At 39.9% G+C, this 15,990-nt stretch overlaps 2 protein-coding genes across 2 annotated transcripts; both read right to left on the bottom strand.

Moving 5' to 3' along the window:
- Positions 1–481: 481 nt before the first annotated feature.
- On the bottom strand, positions 482–3,727 carry commd2 (COMM domain containing 2). The gene is made up of 6 exons (XM_029500156.1): positions 3,547–3,727; positions 2,877–2,954; positions 2,286–2,368; positions 1,541–1,615; positions 1,324–1,422; positions 482–1,192 (listed from the first exon to the last, which is right to left on the bottom strand). The coding sequence occupies exons 1-6, from the start codon at positions 3,611–3,613 to the stop codon at positions 986–988; spliced, it is 609 nt and encodes a 202-aa protein (XP_029356016.1). The 5' UTR covers positions 3,614–3,727; the 3' UTR covers positions 482–985.
- A 1,994-nt stretch (positions 3,728–5,721) lies between these two features.
- On the bottom strand, positions 5,722–15,102 carry lmnb2 (lamin B2). Its single transcript, XM_029500155.1, has 13 exons — positions 14,701–15,102; positions 13,406–13,542; positions 13,127–13,283; positions 12,200–12,325; positions 11,601–11,699; positions 11,157–11,228; positions 10,951–11,076; positions 10,616–10,836; positions 9,973–10,204; positions 9,681–9,788; positions 9,166–9,285; positions 8,945–9,022; positions 5,722–7,967 (listed from the first exon to the last, which is right to left on the bottom strand). The coding sequence occupies exons 1-13, from the start codon at positions 14,911–14,913 to the stop codon at positions 7,932–7,934; spliced, it is 1,725 nt and encodes a 574-aa protein (XP_029356015.1). The 5' UTR covers positions 14,914–15,102; the 3' UTR covers positions 5,722–7,931.
- Between the last annotated feature and the right edge of the window lie 888 nt (positions 15,103–15,990).

The raw sequence follows: 15,990 nt of genomic DNA, 5'->3' as shown, positions 1-15,990 counted from the left end.
CGAGGATGGACCAATACTTCCTTTTCCGTTCTGCGAGTATAGAAATATGCTAACAGCCACTGGATTTAACATTCAATTTAAGGCATTTTGCTGAGTTTTCAGTGGATCAGTCAGCCATGATGAAGGAACTCTGACACTGAGATTCACCATGGCAACGGGTAAACAGCAGAGCCCTCAGCTCAGTGTAAGTGGGAGCTGCTGTGATAAAAATGCATACTGAAATGTAAAAACACTGCAGCTTGATTAACGATAAAACAAACAATGGACACAATCACGTAAACAGAATCAATTATTTTGCGCCTGAAACAGTGCAGATATTCTAGTTTCCATGCGTGCAAAAGTTAAACTAGACAAACCGTAGTTTGTACACCATGAGATTGCTTTGTTGACAGGAATGGAAATGTGAATAAGCACACAAACTATAGACAATCTGCATTGTTTCAGGAGCATGATCATTTATTCTATTTACACAATTGGTGTAAATGATTTAGACAGGTGGGCATTTAGAGAAGTTTGAGAGGAGTCTTCAGTCCAAAATGGCAGAGGCGAAGTACTGCTACAGCCCGTTAATTTTGCAACGGGACAACAAATTAACTTTCACTTTTTAGAAATGTAAGGTCTTTTTTTAAACCATGTTCTCTATACTGTCTTGTGTAAGGTTAAGGCTTCTCTTCTTTACACGCTTGAATTTGACAAACCACAACACTGGCATGTCTGTCTAACACTTTAATTCAACATCAACCGCACCATAGAAACTTTATATACAATACAGGCAATGTCATTTAGCAGATGTCTTGCCTCAAGTGTGATAAGGTAATAACCGTTAGACAGGCAAAGACCTGGTCTAACATCCAGGGCCCAGTCAGCACAAGTGACATAGCACTGCACAATACATGAGGCACTACGTCAATGTTTTCCAGAGGAAAAGACAGGAATGTGGTGTTTTGCAGGAGGTGTACACATTAAACAGAAAGCGTCCTCTGTGTTATTTGATATTGCGTAATATGCGCCGGGAGTGGCTGGTTTTCATGGCAGCCAGAGCAGCCTCCAGTGTAGAGATGAGGTGCAACAGGGTGCTGGGGTCTGTCTGGAGGACCTTGACGCTATGGTCACAGCTGTCACTGCCTCTTGTCAGGAGCAGGCGCATTGTCAGCATGGGAATGACCTGCTGACGGATGGAACGACTCGCCAACTGGCATGAGGGACAGAAGAAGTTGAAATTTGAATAATGATAAACATCTCCACATTGTTTAAAAAAAAAAAAAAAGTCTGTGAAATAAATATAGGCAAATAACAATTTGTGTAGCAAACACAAACACACACCTGCACATCCAGTCTCCATTCCAGGTTGTGGTAGGCAGGCAGGTTGGAGGGCACCTGACTCAGGATGCTGCGGATTTCTCTGTGATGCTGCAGATACAGCTGCAAAGCAAACACTCAAGCTCCAATGGACTGCAGTGAATTGTCATCCAATTACGGATACTGGGTGTACTATATTCAAATAATATCCTTAAATAAAGAAAGAAAAGTCAAATCTTACCTGTAGGAGCATCTGGTTAAGCTCATCTCCGAATCCCAAAGCTAAAACAGAGTCCAAGAAATCCACCTCGGAGATCTACACACACACACACACACACACACACACACACACACAAAAAATCACAACAAAATATATGACTCACTGGTTTTTGCTGCATTACAAACACAAATACCACACATAACTAAACGTTACGGACATTCTGAATGGAAAAAGTACAGGCACTGTGTATCCTGGCTGACTGACATGATGATGAAGTTTTCGTTAGGGCTGTTCAAATGGCATTTCTTTTGCTATAACAAGTCAGACAAGTCTGCTGTGAAACTAAATGCTGAATGAAAAACTGTTATCCGGTATAAAAACACACCTATGCAGTGAGTCATTTCCAAGGTCCCATATTTTAGACTTTTCTGGAGTTTTATTTGAAGTGAAGATATAATCGTGGTTTTAAGAACCAAACCATCAGCGGCACTATAAAACTAGGTTTGTGATATCACATAGTTACATAAGTCCAGGTGGCTTGTTTTAAGGCTTCACTTCTGAATACAGCCCGTGAGTGTTTCTCTGTTGAGTATTATGATACTTTCACAATATTAATATAGAAACTAGACCCACTTTATAATCAAACGCAGGTCTTGTGTTTTCTCTCAAAGCCATCTCCTTCCTCCTACTTGTTACACATCATGAGAGAATTTATCTCAACAAAATGAAACTTTGATCGTGTGGTGTGTGTATGTGCGGGAGGTACCATGTGTTTGGAGCTCTCTGTCATCAGGAACATCAGGCCTTCCACACCATGTTGCACCATATCCACAGGAACACACAGTTTCCCTGCGTGCAAAGGTGCATGATGAGTTTATTTTAGTCTTGGCTGGTACGTCATCAGTTAGCAGGGGGTTTCTGATGTCACATCCATCCCACTTTCTGAGGCATGTAAGATCGAAGCCAACTGCAGGTGGCCTCTGATACACTGCTGTTTTCATTATTATAATTATTATTATCATGAATATTATGTTATCATTGTTAACAAATGTTACAATTCAATCTTGTTACTAATTGCAGTATATGTAGGTCTTAGTCAAATTAAATAAAGTTTATTTGAACATTGCCTACCTCTCCCGCCCTGAGCACCAAAATGGCTGGAGCGGGCCCTGCTCAGTCAAGCTGATCTTAAGCTAACACATTCTGCAGTCTATTACAAAAATAACTCCTGCTGCTGGTTTAACACATGTCTGCTAATGATTTCTGCACTTTGACAAGTTTACTGTGTTGACTCATGCTTTTGAGCAGAATAGAGCCATTAGCTGCTGGGTAAGGAGGAGTAATGAACGAGTCTTACTGGCTGCTCCTTCATAGATCTTGGGGCTGCTTCCTTTCCTTAGAAACTCTAGTGCTATCCGACCAAACTCTCCAACCACTGAAAACAAGCAAAATAAAAAACATAAACACATAAATCATAAAAACCATCAACATGCTCAATTCAGATTGTATATGGCCAAAATCACTCTCCTTGTCTGATATTCAGTTGTTACATACAGGAATGCAACATGACTGCTTTGCTGTGAGATCATAATCTCACATTCATTGCTTTGCAAAGTCCTGACAGGTCATTTTAAGGCCCAGATCCCAATACAGATTGTATGCCTTTTTTAGTGAAGTGGCCTCTTTGACACTGTAACAGTAATAATTTGGAACAAAGCTTTATTAAAATAAAAGAAGCATGCAAATTTTACTTTCCACAATCCGGGACCTTCAAATATCTTAAAATCAAGCCCTCCAGCACTTAAGTAAAAGTCCTGACTGAGCAGGAAGAGCTTGACTGTGACTGTAGTGAGCTGTGGATTGAAATGTGAGTTAATCTGAGAACTAGTCCTGCTGGAGGGGGCACACCACACAAAGAATGACTACGGTGATTGAATAACACATCAGTCGGAGTGTGTGTTGCTGTACTGTCAGCATCAGTGTGACAGTCAGCAGACCTCTGCAGCGGCTGACTTCCGGTGATCTACCTGCGGGATCCACGGTGGGCAGGAAAGCCAGGTGCTCTTTGTGATCGTCGGACAAAACCAGCAGCATCCCGAACAACCTTCTCCTGTCAGCACTGCGATAACAGCTGAGAAAGAGCCTCACACAAAGCTATGCAACAAAAAGAAACCCGGAAAACAAGTAGTGTTTTTCTCCTCAGTCGGGTTCTTCTTCGGCGAAGCATGTTGGCGGCTGGTGCGTAAATTGGCACATTACCGCCATCAGGTGGAAAGGAGAGGGGATCATCGCTGTGTATGGTGAAAAGCCTCTTTAGGGATAAAATCCTCGGCTTTCAAATAATCACGAACAAATAAAATAGCTGAGACAGTAAAGATGTCAGAATACAGAGAGCATCACAGTTTCATGCATTCTGAGTTCTGATTCTGTGTGTGTGTGCTTTGTGAACTCATGGCACCAAGATGCACTATGGGAGGAACGAAAGCCACCAGATGCAGTGTGATGCTTTCTTTGAAACTCCACATTTATGGTTGAGCAGATTTAGCTAAAAGTAGAGCCGATGCTAAAGTGCCTTCAACCATCATTCTCTGTAATAATCAGCAACTCCACAGACCAAAAGGTTCAAAGAGCAGGAGGGCAGACCTTTAAAGCTCTGCTTAGTGCCGACTTCACACTGACTGCGCCTTAACAAACCCCCTCATGTAAAAAAACACCTCTAAACATTAGGCAACATTTTGGTGACCCATTTTAATGACCCAAACGGAATGGAGGCTCCACCTCACAACTTACTGGACTCAAAGGATCTGCTGTGCACATCTTGGTACCAGATACCACAGCTGGACAGGTCAGAGCTGATTTGGCAGCAAAAGGAGGACCAAAACAATATTAAGCATGTGGTCATGTTATGCATGTCCCTGTCAGACTCGGGCCACTTCGCCTCCACATTTGTAATATGTGCAGCATCAAATATGATTTTGACAATGCAGAGATTAGGAAATGTCACTTGGGGTGTTGTGTAGGCTTTGGCATTGAGACGGTAGTCACTGTACCTGCACATTAATACTGTGGAAGGACTTCATATTCACATAATCAGCTTCATTTTGTGAAGGCGCGATGATGGGAATGTGAGTGCCATAGATGCAGACAGTCAATTTGGGAATTCCTAAAAGAAATTCCAATGAATAATCCAATTCTGAGGTCACCTTACCATGTTACTAGCAGAGTCTCGTCTACAGATAATACATTTAATCTGTGCATGGTATGAATTGAGTGACTTGAATGAAACAGCATTTCTGGCTCTGTAAGGGTGAGGAGTTAGGAGAAGCTCAAGGCTTCCTGAAGAAACCCCATCCAGGTTAGATTCAGACTGTTGGCATCCCATTCTGAAACAGGACTCAGTGTCCCTCATGTCAGGGTTAACCAACTCTGTGCTTTTACTAAACCTGCTTTCGGAAACAGGCCCCTTGAGGTTGCACAGTACAAATATTCTGGGCACTGAGCAGCTCCACTGCAGTTAGGACCAATGGCCTTCCATCAGGGTGCAACGGTGGTGTTAAAATAAATGCTGCTCTCTCCTTTCTAACCCAGATTTAATCCTGTCAGGATCTGGTGGTCCAAACCAGTGACCTGTCAGTCACAAGTGCCAATCTCAACCATGACTCAATAACCACACGTGACACTACATTTATATGTAAAACATTTACTGTGGGTACAAAAAGTATTTCAACAAATGACTCAAGAATGAAAACTGAAAATTCACCCCCCCCCCCCCCCCCCCCCCCCCCGCCCCCCCGCACTAGTCAGAGCCAAGACATTCATCGGTCCCTTCAGGATTTGAGCTGTCATTTCAACTCGGTTTAAAAGCTGCAACTCAGCAGCAAATGTGTCGTTACACAAACTGGTGGCGCATAATATTACTGAAAAATTAATTAAATTGAAATCTATGTCTTTGGCTGTGTAAAGATTGCATATTAAATTAAATTCAAGATGAATATTTCAGTGATTAGTGGAATTAGTACTGGCATTTTCGCCAAACTCACTCAAACATAACAGGAATCACCGAATTTATAACCAATTAAATTGAAAAACAGCTCCTGGAGGTACTAAATAACAATCTTGTTTCTGTAGAGCAGGAACAGAACAGTCACAGTTTTAGTCACAGTTAGTCTAACATGGGCAGACTTCATATAATTAAGATGTTCAAAGTTTGTCTCTAATCAGTCATTAGATCAGAAGTCAGTTTTTTTTTTCTAAAAACATCTTCATGTTCCTCAGATAACACACTAAATGTATCTGTAATGTTCAGCTCTATTTTATCAAAACCCTGGAAAACATTTGAGCCCAAGAGTAAGTTTGTACCCTTTGATATAGGTCCTGAACACACAGTTGTTACAAACCTAGAAACACAAAATAAATGAAATAGTTCATGTAAATAAAATGATTACATAGACAATAACTTTATAGAAGTAGAACTAGCTATGTGAAGCACAACTTACAAAAAAGAAAAAACTGAGTTTCCAAGATGGTGCACAAGGTGAGAGAACAACATCTGTCCGATGTGCTGTCATCCAAACACCAGAATACAGACAATGTAATCCATCAGAAAATCAAACAAGTGTTGTCCCCACTGTTTAACTTGTGCATATTTAAAACATTGTTATTTCAGTTAAAAAATTTCAGAAGCCCGCGACATGCCTGCATTGTTTCAGTGTCACAACTTGGGATCAAAGCACCAAACCTACGTCCCCCACTCCAAATAAAACTGCTCAGCATTGTTTTGCAGAGGTCAAGCAAAAACGAGCCAGCAGAAATGAAACTGAAACACACTGGCCAAAACAAAATCTGAGCACTGACTGGCTGTTTTTCTGTAAGAACAGAACTGACTGGTCTGAGAGACATTTCAACAAATAACTATAAGCAAACAGCAAATATATGTGGTTATCTAACCCCTGTTGCACAGGGGCTGTACGTGGATAGAATCTGCCACAGGGGCATGCCTGGCTTGTAGTCTGCAGCTGCTAACTACATGACATGATTACCAAATGAAATTAAATTCCAATTGAATCTCTCTCCTGTCAGTATGTGCACACTACATGTGAGTGGTGTGATCTACAGCTGTAAGTGCAGCTTCAGCTCAGGTTTAAGACCGCACGTGTAGCACCACTGAGATGCACTTATTTTCAAGGTTTGTTGGTAGCCTGTTCATTGACTAATGAAAGGTGAAACATCATTGCCCACAGAGCTCATGATAAGACACTTAGATGAAAGAAATCCCTGGTGACCTTCAAGAGCAGGTCATGAAATTTGATTTGCTTCAGGTTGTCCGATACTAGTGTTCACTTATAAGGTTTTCCCTCATAGGCCCGTAGCACCACAGTACTTCATTTGGAAATGCATGTTGTCAGACAAGCAGCCTTTGTCAAAACACTATCTCCTGTGATTTGCCTTTTTAATTTGGTCATATTGATTTTTCCAATCATAATTAACTGACTTGTTGAGCTCTACCTGCAAGAGTCAGAGCACATAGCCAGTTTCCCAAAATATAGCACATTTATTTTACACAGAAAGAGCACACAAAGGCAGCAGAGAGGAGACTCTCTTCCAAAATACCTGATACAAGGTATAATTTATTTTTTTAAATCTACAGATTTGTGTTGAAGAATTTGTCCTACTATAGGAAACCCTAATAGCTTCAACTGTGTTTACCTGTGCCAGGTAAAGTGTGTCAAAAGGCATCATCTTAAATGAAGTTCTGTGGCGTTACAGTGACTTAACAGGTAACTGTCCAGATGCAAAGACAATAATTATTTTTTTGTTTTTAAGTGGATATGAAATTCAGAAATTCACACTACTTGTCACTCTTTTTAAATATTATTCAGCCCTGCAGAGTAAAAACAAATAAATGTAAGAGTTGGGTCACCAGAGTCAAATGAAGAAATTACTATCACTTCAACACACAAGTCACTCACTTCAAGTGATTCATCATTATGTTTATGGCTATGGTTTAGAGGTCCTTATCTCAACAATGCAAATAATTGGTTTTTTGAGTTGAGCTTGATGGCAAAACATTGCGCTATGAAGGAAGACCCAAAATTGTTCAGTTATGAAGAATGAAAGACAGCTTTTAACATGTAGAGTACAGTTAGTAGAGGTGGAAAAATTCAGCCGCAACACCACAGTTTAACAGTTAGGGTCTACCATCTTTTTGTGTTGCACATGTATTGGCATTGCTAGTAACTTTTAGGGAAAGAAATCATATTAAAGCAGACCCAGAGCAGTAGAAACAGAGTCCATTAGTCCAAAAGTTCTTACATTCTCTTGAACAATAAAAACAAAAAGATGAGGCATTGGACAGGATTGCATCGGAGAGCATCTTGAACAATGGGGAAGTCAAAGCCATCAGCAGAAAGCTTCACATGATGGCACACTCTCTGGATGACACTTTACCCTGAGGATCACAAACAATAAATAAATAAACAAAGAGGCTATACGTGCTTTAATTCACTTTGAAAACAATTAGGGTCCAGAAAAGAAGAAATAATTATAATCAAGATGACACATACCCAAGAAACAATAGAAAATCGTACGACTAAATAAGTATTCGGCAACTAAGAAGCTTCACATCCAGCTATAAGTCTATCAAAAATACAGAAACTGAAACCGATCCTGTCCAGGATTATACTGTCCAGTTTCAAATAAATTACCAAAGGAGTGGTCCTTGAGTCAAATTTATGTTAACAGGCCCTTTTTTTTAAAAGCTTCACCTTTAAAAAGTAGCATGATCCAAGGATATTCTTGCATCAAATGACTGATTAGCAATTCTTTCATAAATTAGATTTTTTACAGTGAACTATTATAACAAAAAGATCTTTGTGGAACTTGAATGCCGATCACAGAATACAAGGAGCCTACTTTGACTAATGCATATGTTTTCCTTTATTCCTATTTTTAGAATAAATTGATTTGTTGGGAGATTTACAAAATCATACCAACTTTGAATTCATAAAAAAAAAAATATATATATATATATATACACACACTACAGCTCAGGTGAAAGGAAGGGCTAGAAAAAAAATACAATGCCTTTAGTTTTCCCTTTCAGTTATCTTAAGAGCATTCAGAGACAGGGGCGAGGCAATGGCAATGGAAAAAGCTATAAATCTTTACAATTGGGATTGGTTGGTCTGTACCTAACAGGGTATCCTCAAGTCTGTTTTGAGATACTGATGGGCCAAAAGTCGAAAACACAATGAGGACTAAGAACTAAGTGGACTAAACTGTGGGCACCATGTTTTGCCCACCAGGGGGGGAAAAAAAAGACAGTAAACTATGAACAAATGTCAAAGGTGACAAAACAAAAGGGCAAAATTAAGGAAAGAGAAAAATTTGTGTGTCAGATTTGGAAAGAAAAACACGTCCACTCACTGTTTGTACGACTTCTTCCTCTTCGTCTCCATTCTCTACCTCTACCTGAGTCTTGGCTACACTCCTTCTAGCCACCTCCTACAGGACAAAGAGTCCACATGACTCAGAATAAACACAACTCACTTCAACGGTCAAAGACCATCCTCATCACATGAAAACTGTTCAACATTCAAGGTGGTGGTTTTATGGAAGTTTTATGGATGACACATGGATGTCTTTACCTCGCCATCTGCGTTGATCAAAGAAGTAATTATGTCATTTCCTGTACCCCAGGACCCCTGGCTCTTCCACAACAAGTCAGATGGTGGACTGTGGGCCACACCAGCATCAGCAGACCACACCTACAAATGAATGCATTATGTAGTGAGTGTTAATAATGAGAAAAAATGTCCTGCAGGAATCCTGTCACATGTGACCTCGTTGCCTCCACAAATTAATGCAAAGCCACTGTCACAAAAGAAATACACATGTGAATCCCCAAGAATGTGTAATTACAATATTTTTTTTGCGAGAGTGGGTTCATTATCTGACAGAGGTTTATGAGGGCCAACATTTTTTGGCCAGGTGGAATATAGCTGCTTTCTGACAAAAAGTACTTTTGGTATCAGGAGAAGCAGCCAAATAACAAGGAGAACTCTGTGGTGCATCAACCTCTCAGACAAGAAGCTGTAGTAAAGTAAATATTCATGAAAGACTTAAAGGAACACTGCATTGTGCTCTATGTTGCATCACTCACCGTGACTGACTGTCCAGCCTTGAGGACAAACTTTGGGGAAAACTTGTAGATGACCTCGTCTCCATCATCAACCTGTCTCTTCAACCTCCAGTTGCCCAAAGGCTGGTCCTGAAATCCACAGCAAACCTTTTAATACCAAATCTATTTATCACAGGAACACATTTTCAGAACCATATCATAATCAGCTGTAATAGTTAAGAGCTCTAATGGTGCCGTTTGTGTTATCACTATTGAGAATGGATAACAGCAACTGGTCATCTGAGCAATTTATTTTTATTTCCATCTTCCATACCTGCTCAGAGTCATTGGTCAATGTGACTGCATTTCCATCCATGTCAGTGGGTGATATGGTGACTGCTCCACTTGCGGTGGCCTCCTCTGACACCAGCAGCTGCCCCTCTCCTCTGCCTGCTTCTGGCAGGTCTGTAGCCTCCACCCTCTTCCTCTTGGCTGTGCGGGATGAAGAGGATCCCGTTATCCTGGAAACAGTGACTCTCGCTGATGGGCTATGAGACAGCTTCAGCCTGAAAGGAGCACAGGAGTCACCAGTGACTTGATATCTATCCACCACTGTTAGAAGTTAGCAGACAACATCCATTTGAATGAGACAGTCAAAATAGCTATTATTAAAATGCCAAAACTAAAAGATTTATAAATGCTCTTCACTGTGATTCAAACTCAACAGGCACCCTGGACTACTTTTAACCAAACACCAAAAATTCAATTGAAATGCCGCAACATTTGCAGTAGCTAGCAATGTTTTTAAAATTCCTAGATTTTTAAGCCAAAAGTTGATATCCAAGGAATGCTCACAGGCAATGATCATATGATAGTTCAGACTTGGAATATACAAGTTATCAAGAGGATCATATTGGTGTTCAATTTCATGGTTCTATTCGGCTGTGTCAAATAGCATACAAGAGTCTTTGTTGTACCTGTGCTCCTCTCCTTCCAGTAGTTTCCTGTACGCATTGATCTCCATGTCTAGAGCAAGCTTGACATCCAACAGCTCTTGGTATTCACTGAGCTGAGCATTCATCCTGTCTCTCAGCTCAGTCATCTCCTGTTCTTTTGCTTCAATGGTGTTGCGGTGCTTGTCTCGCTCTGCTGACAGAATTTCCTCTAGCTCTCTGATCCGATCCTCTGAGGTAGACACCTGTAAATGCACACATCCAACCAGTACAAAAATCAATAAGTAAGCCTAACATGCTCAGCAATCTATGATACCTAATGGCACAATTTGTATTTACAGGTGGTCATAAAGGAGTACCTGTTTCTGCAGGGCACTCAGCTGATAGGCAAGGCTCTCTATTCTCATACGGGCCTCTTGTGCTTCCTCCCTAGCTGTGCTTACTGCCTTGTCATTCATCTCCGAGGACACCTTGGCATTGTCCAACTAGAGGTGGATGACAATAGAGACAGTTTAAGAGTCAACGCACCAAAAAATAAAAGGAGAAAAACAATGATCTTTCTCACCTTCGCCTGGAAGGTTTGCTCCAGTTCTTCCTTATAAAGAGAAACTTGTTCATCATGTTGCTTCCTAAGGTCCTGGTGGATCACAAAGACATGATTAACACTACACATCATCTGTTGCATTGTCACAGTAACTTTTCCCTCAATGCAATGACAGAACAATGTTACAACCATGACAATGATGCAGTTTGACTTCTGGCTTTGACAAACTCTGTTTAATGACAGATACAGAAATATAATGGTTGTTAATTTCTAAGTGTAATGAGAAGACATAGCTACATTTGCAGTACTTCAGCATTGAATTTGCAGCAAAATGAATCAACATGTCAGATTCCAAAATACATTTGTGTGTGTGTGTGAGCTTTCTATTTTTTACTTATATTGTACACTTGTTTCCATTGCCATGCCACAGAACAAAAGCCACTGAAGACTCTTCCCCCAGCATACCTGTAAAGCTTGGGCCAGTTTGAACTCATAGTCCTGTCTCACACCAGAGTCCACCTCCACTATTCTCTGCTCCTGCCGACGCCGGGACTCACGCATCTCCTGCACACAAGGGAAAGTTGCAAGTACAACTGGAAAAAGTTTGTGATGCCATAGAATTTTGTCCAATATGATCTCTTGAAAGAAATTATATGCTTTAGAGATAGATGACATTGACTGACAGTGGACATATTTCATTCTAAACAGTGTGCATACAAATGGTTCATAGCAGAAAATGAACATCCATGAACAGTAACTGGACTTAACTTTTGCCCAGAGTTAAATATTATTTTCCACTGACCGTCACTTAGTTTGTGGATATATAATAAATATTATATATCCACAAATATCCATAAGTATCCATAAATATTTTTGGGGAAAAAGATTAATCATTTATGCAACTTAGAATGTCAAAATAAGCAAATAACTTTTCTTTGTACTTGAAATGGAAACAATGCAAGATTGGTAAATACAGGAAAAGTGATTGATAATGGAAACAATGAACTGTGGCAGACTCATAGAAATGTCATTGCAATCTACACGAAAAATGGCACACTCTTTACCTCATTAAACATGTTCTTCCTAAACTCCAGCTCTTCACTCAGTGATTGACAGCGGTTTTCCAAATCTACACGCATCAGTGTCTCTGCCTCAAGCTGGTGCTTAGCAACAGCATGGCTGTCCTCTGCCTAAACACAACAAAATAACATAAAAATATTAGCACATGGACAAACCAAAATAAGTTGAAGTGAAAAATTAAAGAGGAAGCTGTGGTATGAAAGCTGAAAAGGTTTCTGTTTCTGTCTGACGTAACTCCTTACCAACTGAGAGGACTCAGTAAGTCTTGTGATTTTGCATACACGCTATGAAATCTTCTTTTGGTCTATAGCTTATTTGATTACATTGATGACAGTAACTTTGAACAGTCATAGCAAAAATCTTTTATTTTAACAACTGTACAGCAATTCAACATATAATGAAAATAAAGTAATTCTTGTAGATAAATATGTAATGTAGTTACATTATTATTATACTTTGACAAATTTCCAGATGGCAGACATTTTCATTTGCTTTCTTCTGTTGCAGGTAGGCGCACATGAAATCATCAGGTTGCACTACGCAAGTCAGCCACACAGCAGGAACATGGCATCAAGGTTGAGCATTTATTTTATTTTATTTTTTATTTTTTTGGGAAACTGCTACCTTTCATTTTAGCGTTTTTGTTTTAACCAGCTGATATTGGAGAGATGGCTGATTTCTGATCAGATTTTTTAAGCAAATGTAAGCCAATAGCAATAACATTGTGCTTAACTAGTATGTAACCTGTCTTAAAATACAAGGATTTCACGTGAACTGTGTGACTAAGTTGATAAAGCCCCATTGAAATTTAGCAATCAATTTATTGATTAAGTGTTAAGCTTCAAGAATGAAATACCGTCTTTAATTGTACTACTTTTGATTTAAGTAGGGAACTCTGGAATAGTAGTCACCTTTGCCAACAGGCTCTTGACTTCAGCCAGCTCAGACGACAGGGCAGCATTCTGGCTTAGAGACGTCGAAAGAGCTGCTTCACTCTTGTTCAGCTGGCCTTCCAAACCACTGGCCCTGGACAAGGCAGCTGCAAGATCACTATCCTTCTTCTTGGCACTGGATCCCATGGACAGAAGAAAGAGAAATCAGTTGCTGCTTCCAACTGGCCATTGACCAAAACAAGAGGGCCTGTTTTCAAATGCACCAGTTTGAAAATTAAGTGTACTCTATTATGTTACCTGCGTGTGGCTTCTTCCAGGTCAGCCTGAGCCTTTCCAAGGTCAATCTGAAGTCTGGCTCGCTCTTTAGCAGTTTCATCCAAGACCCGCCGTGCATCAGCTAACTCCGCCTCATACAGAGCCTTCAAGCCTGACACCTACAGCGAAAGGTACAAAACTTAATTAATGTGTTCCTGTTCACACCAGACATCAACTCACATCAAGTATATACACAGAGCATAGTATTCATACATTCAGTACATTTTTTTTCCCTATAAATGTATGGTGCTATTTAGACCAAAACCCACAAATCGCAGACTTGTTGAAAGAAATGAATACATTTAATAAATAAATTAGCAATTATTTTGTAAGTCCTATGAGACAAAGGTCCACATAATCATTCCAGCTTTCCTTGTCAATGGCTGATTGACAAAACCAATACAATGATTTAAGTGTAACTTGGATAGATATCGTACTGTAGGAAAAATTTTTACATGAATAGACGCACTTCACTAACTTTTACTAGGCACCGTAGAGCGCACAAAACAAAAGACAAACAGCCAAAATCTGCAAATGCCGAGACTCTCGTTACCATCGGCCACCTTTCTTGGCCTTAAGAATCAATTGTGGTTAGCATCGTCAACGTAACTCCACAAACTACTTGGCTGAGAGCAGGAAGAGCTCAGAATGAATGAATGAATGATTGAATGAATGAATGAATGAATAAAGATCATCACCCTCCCAACTAGAAATCGTATCATAAGAATGAACAACAAAAAATTATAAAATATACATTTTAACAGGGTTAGATGATTAAAGCGTAGTTAAAATACTTTGACGTGCATTTTAATGTTTCTTCATGCTATTAGTGTTCATAACACCTTTGTTTCTGGGACTGTTAATGATCCATTTTACTACCAACACAGCGATGAAAATCATAGAGGACAGGCAGAGATTGGCGCGAAGAGCCGCCCCCCTAGCAGGGCAGTGCCATGTGTATTATTATTTATAAAAACTGTTTAAAAACACATGAAGGCGCGCATTGGGCGCGGAAAAACTGTCAGTTGACACATTTATGCGGCCAATTGCCACCCATTGTTAAGGCTTTCGTTTTGAAATAATAATAATAATAATACATGCTCGCTGATTTTCACTTCTTTGTACTTATTTCTATCGAATCCCTATCAAAGCGTGAACGTGTGCATGTTAGCTTGATTGAAGTTAAAACGCAAAGCTGCACCGAGTGATCCGACTGCTGTGGACACCGCTGTGGACAGGAAGATCAGGGAGAACAGTTGCTCCACAATTGGACTTGCCTCTCTCGTTGTCACCTCCTCTTTCTCGGATACTTTGACCATCAGACGGTCATTCTCCAGCTCCAAGGACCGAACCCGTTCGATGTACACGGCGAGCCTATCGTTCAGGTGCTGCAAATCCTGTTTCTCTTGTAAACGAGAGATCCGTGTTGGAGAAAGGGGTGTAGAGGCCGCCGACCGTCTGGCTTCATGGCTTGGAGTAGCTGTCGCCATAACTGTTATTTTAATAATCCCAAGTTGGCTTCAGTGAGCAATTGAAAAAAAATTATCGGCTAGTTAAGTCGACAAATATACACGCGGTTTTTCTTCGTTCACAATCAATGAATCGGACACTCAAGCCACGGCTCGGACTGTTGCGAGAGATGGGTGATGTGATTCCAAGATGGCCGACGCCGCTATCCAGACCGCGCCAAAAGCAGGAGACGTTTTCTGTCTCGCAAGGGATGATGGGAGAATGAAATGTCACACTGAACATGCGCACAGTGTGTCTCACGAGTCCGTGACATAAGACACAACTTAAAAAAAAAAAACAAAACACAAAAACAATTACAACAGAATAAATACATATAGGGAACAGAATAAAATATACTTACAAAATATAACGCAACATCACAAAACATCAAAACAGGTGACTACACCAATGATTAAATGAAAACAACAAAAAGCACATTTTCCAGCTTTTCTACAAAGGTACATAAATACTTTATATATATATATATATATATATATAACACCACAGTCAATATTAACGATTCAAACCGTAATAGACGGATAAGAGGCAGGCAAAATTCCAGAATCAATTTACACAATAGTATTTAAATGTAATCACTGATTTATAACGTGCAGTAGAGTAACCTAACTTTAGCTTCAAATAAGCACCCATGACAAAAGAAAGAAAGAAACAAAAAATGTCAGTGTGTGGGACTATGTCCTGTTGAAGTTAGATGCAAACTTTTTTAGAGTAGATGTGTGTTTGTTGTATGTTATTTTTTATTATTGCTTGTATTTATTAGCACAGCTGAGCTCTTCTCAAGTCAGTGCAATATAATTTCATTGTGTGTATACAATGGCAATAAAGAAACATTAAACCTTAAGAATTATGATCTCTGATGTTACTCGACAAGGTGCAAGCGAGGTAGCAAACCTCGAGGATGTAAACATACAAACAGAAAGTGTATTTTTGTGGCACCAGCAGAGATAACTGCATGACCATGATGCAAATCCATGCCAATTTATCAATGATTGCTTGTTCTGTAAACTTGTATTTGAGAATTACAGGGTGATGACCTC

This window comes from Echeneis naucrates, chromosome 4 (assembly GCF_900963305.1).
Source record: "Echeneis naucrates chromosome 4, fEcheNa1.1, whole genome shotgun sequence".
Classification (NCBI taxonomy): domain Eukaryota; kingdom Metazoa; phylum Chordata; class Actinopteri; order Carangiformes; family Echeneidae; genus Echeneis; species Echeneis naucrates.
Note: the sequence above shows the minus strand (reverse complement) of the source record. Positions and strands in the feature narration are given on the sequence as shown.

What these genes read in the sequence shown, in the direction of transcription:
- lmnb2 (XM_029500155.1), bottom strand. Translation starts at nt 14,913, where the DNA reads ATGGCGACAGCTACTCCAAGCCATGAAGCCAGACGGTCGGCGGCCTCT. An exon ending in CTGGAAGGAGAGGAGCACAG is followed by an intron (nt 10,205 to 10,615) that starts GTACAACAAAGA and finishes TGCTCCTTTCAG; the next exon opens with GCTGAAGCTGTCTCATAGCC. An exon ending in TGATCAACGCAGATGGCGAG is followed by an intron (nt 9,023 to 9,165) that starts GTAAAGACATCC and finishes TTTGTCCTGTAG; the next exon opens with GAGGTGGCTAGAAGGAGTGT.
- commd2 (XM_029500156.1), bottom strand. Translation starts at nt 3,613, where the DNA reads ATGCTGCTGGTTTTGTCCGACGATCACAAAGAGCACCTGGCTTTCCTG. An exon ending in TTAACCAGATGCTCCTACAG is followed by an intron (nt 1,423 to 1,540) that starts GTAAGATTTGAC and finishes TTTGCTTTGCAG; the next exon opens with CTGTATCTGCAGCATCACAG. An exon ending in AATGGAGACTGGATGTGCAG is followed by an intron (nt 1,193 to 1,323) that starts GTGTGTGTTTGT and finishes CCCTCATGCCAG; the next exon opens with TTGGCGAGTCGTTCCATCCG.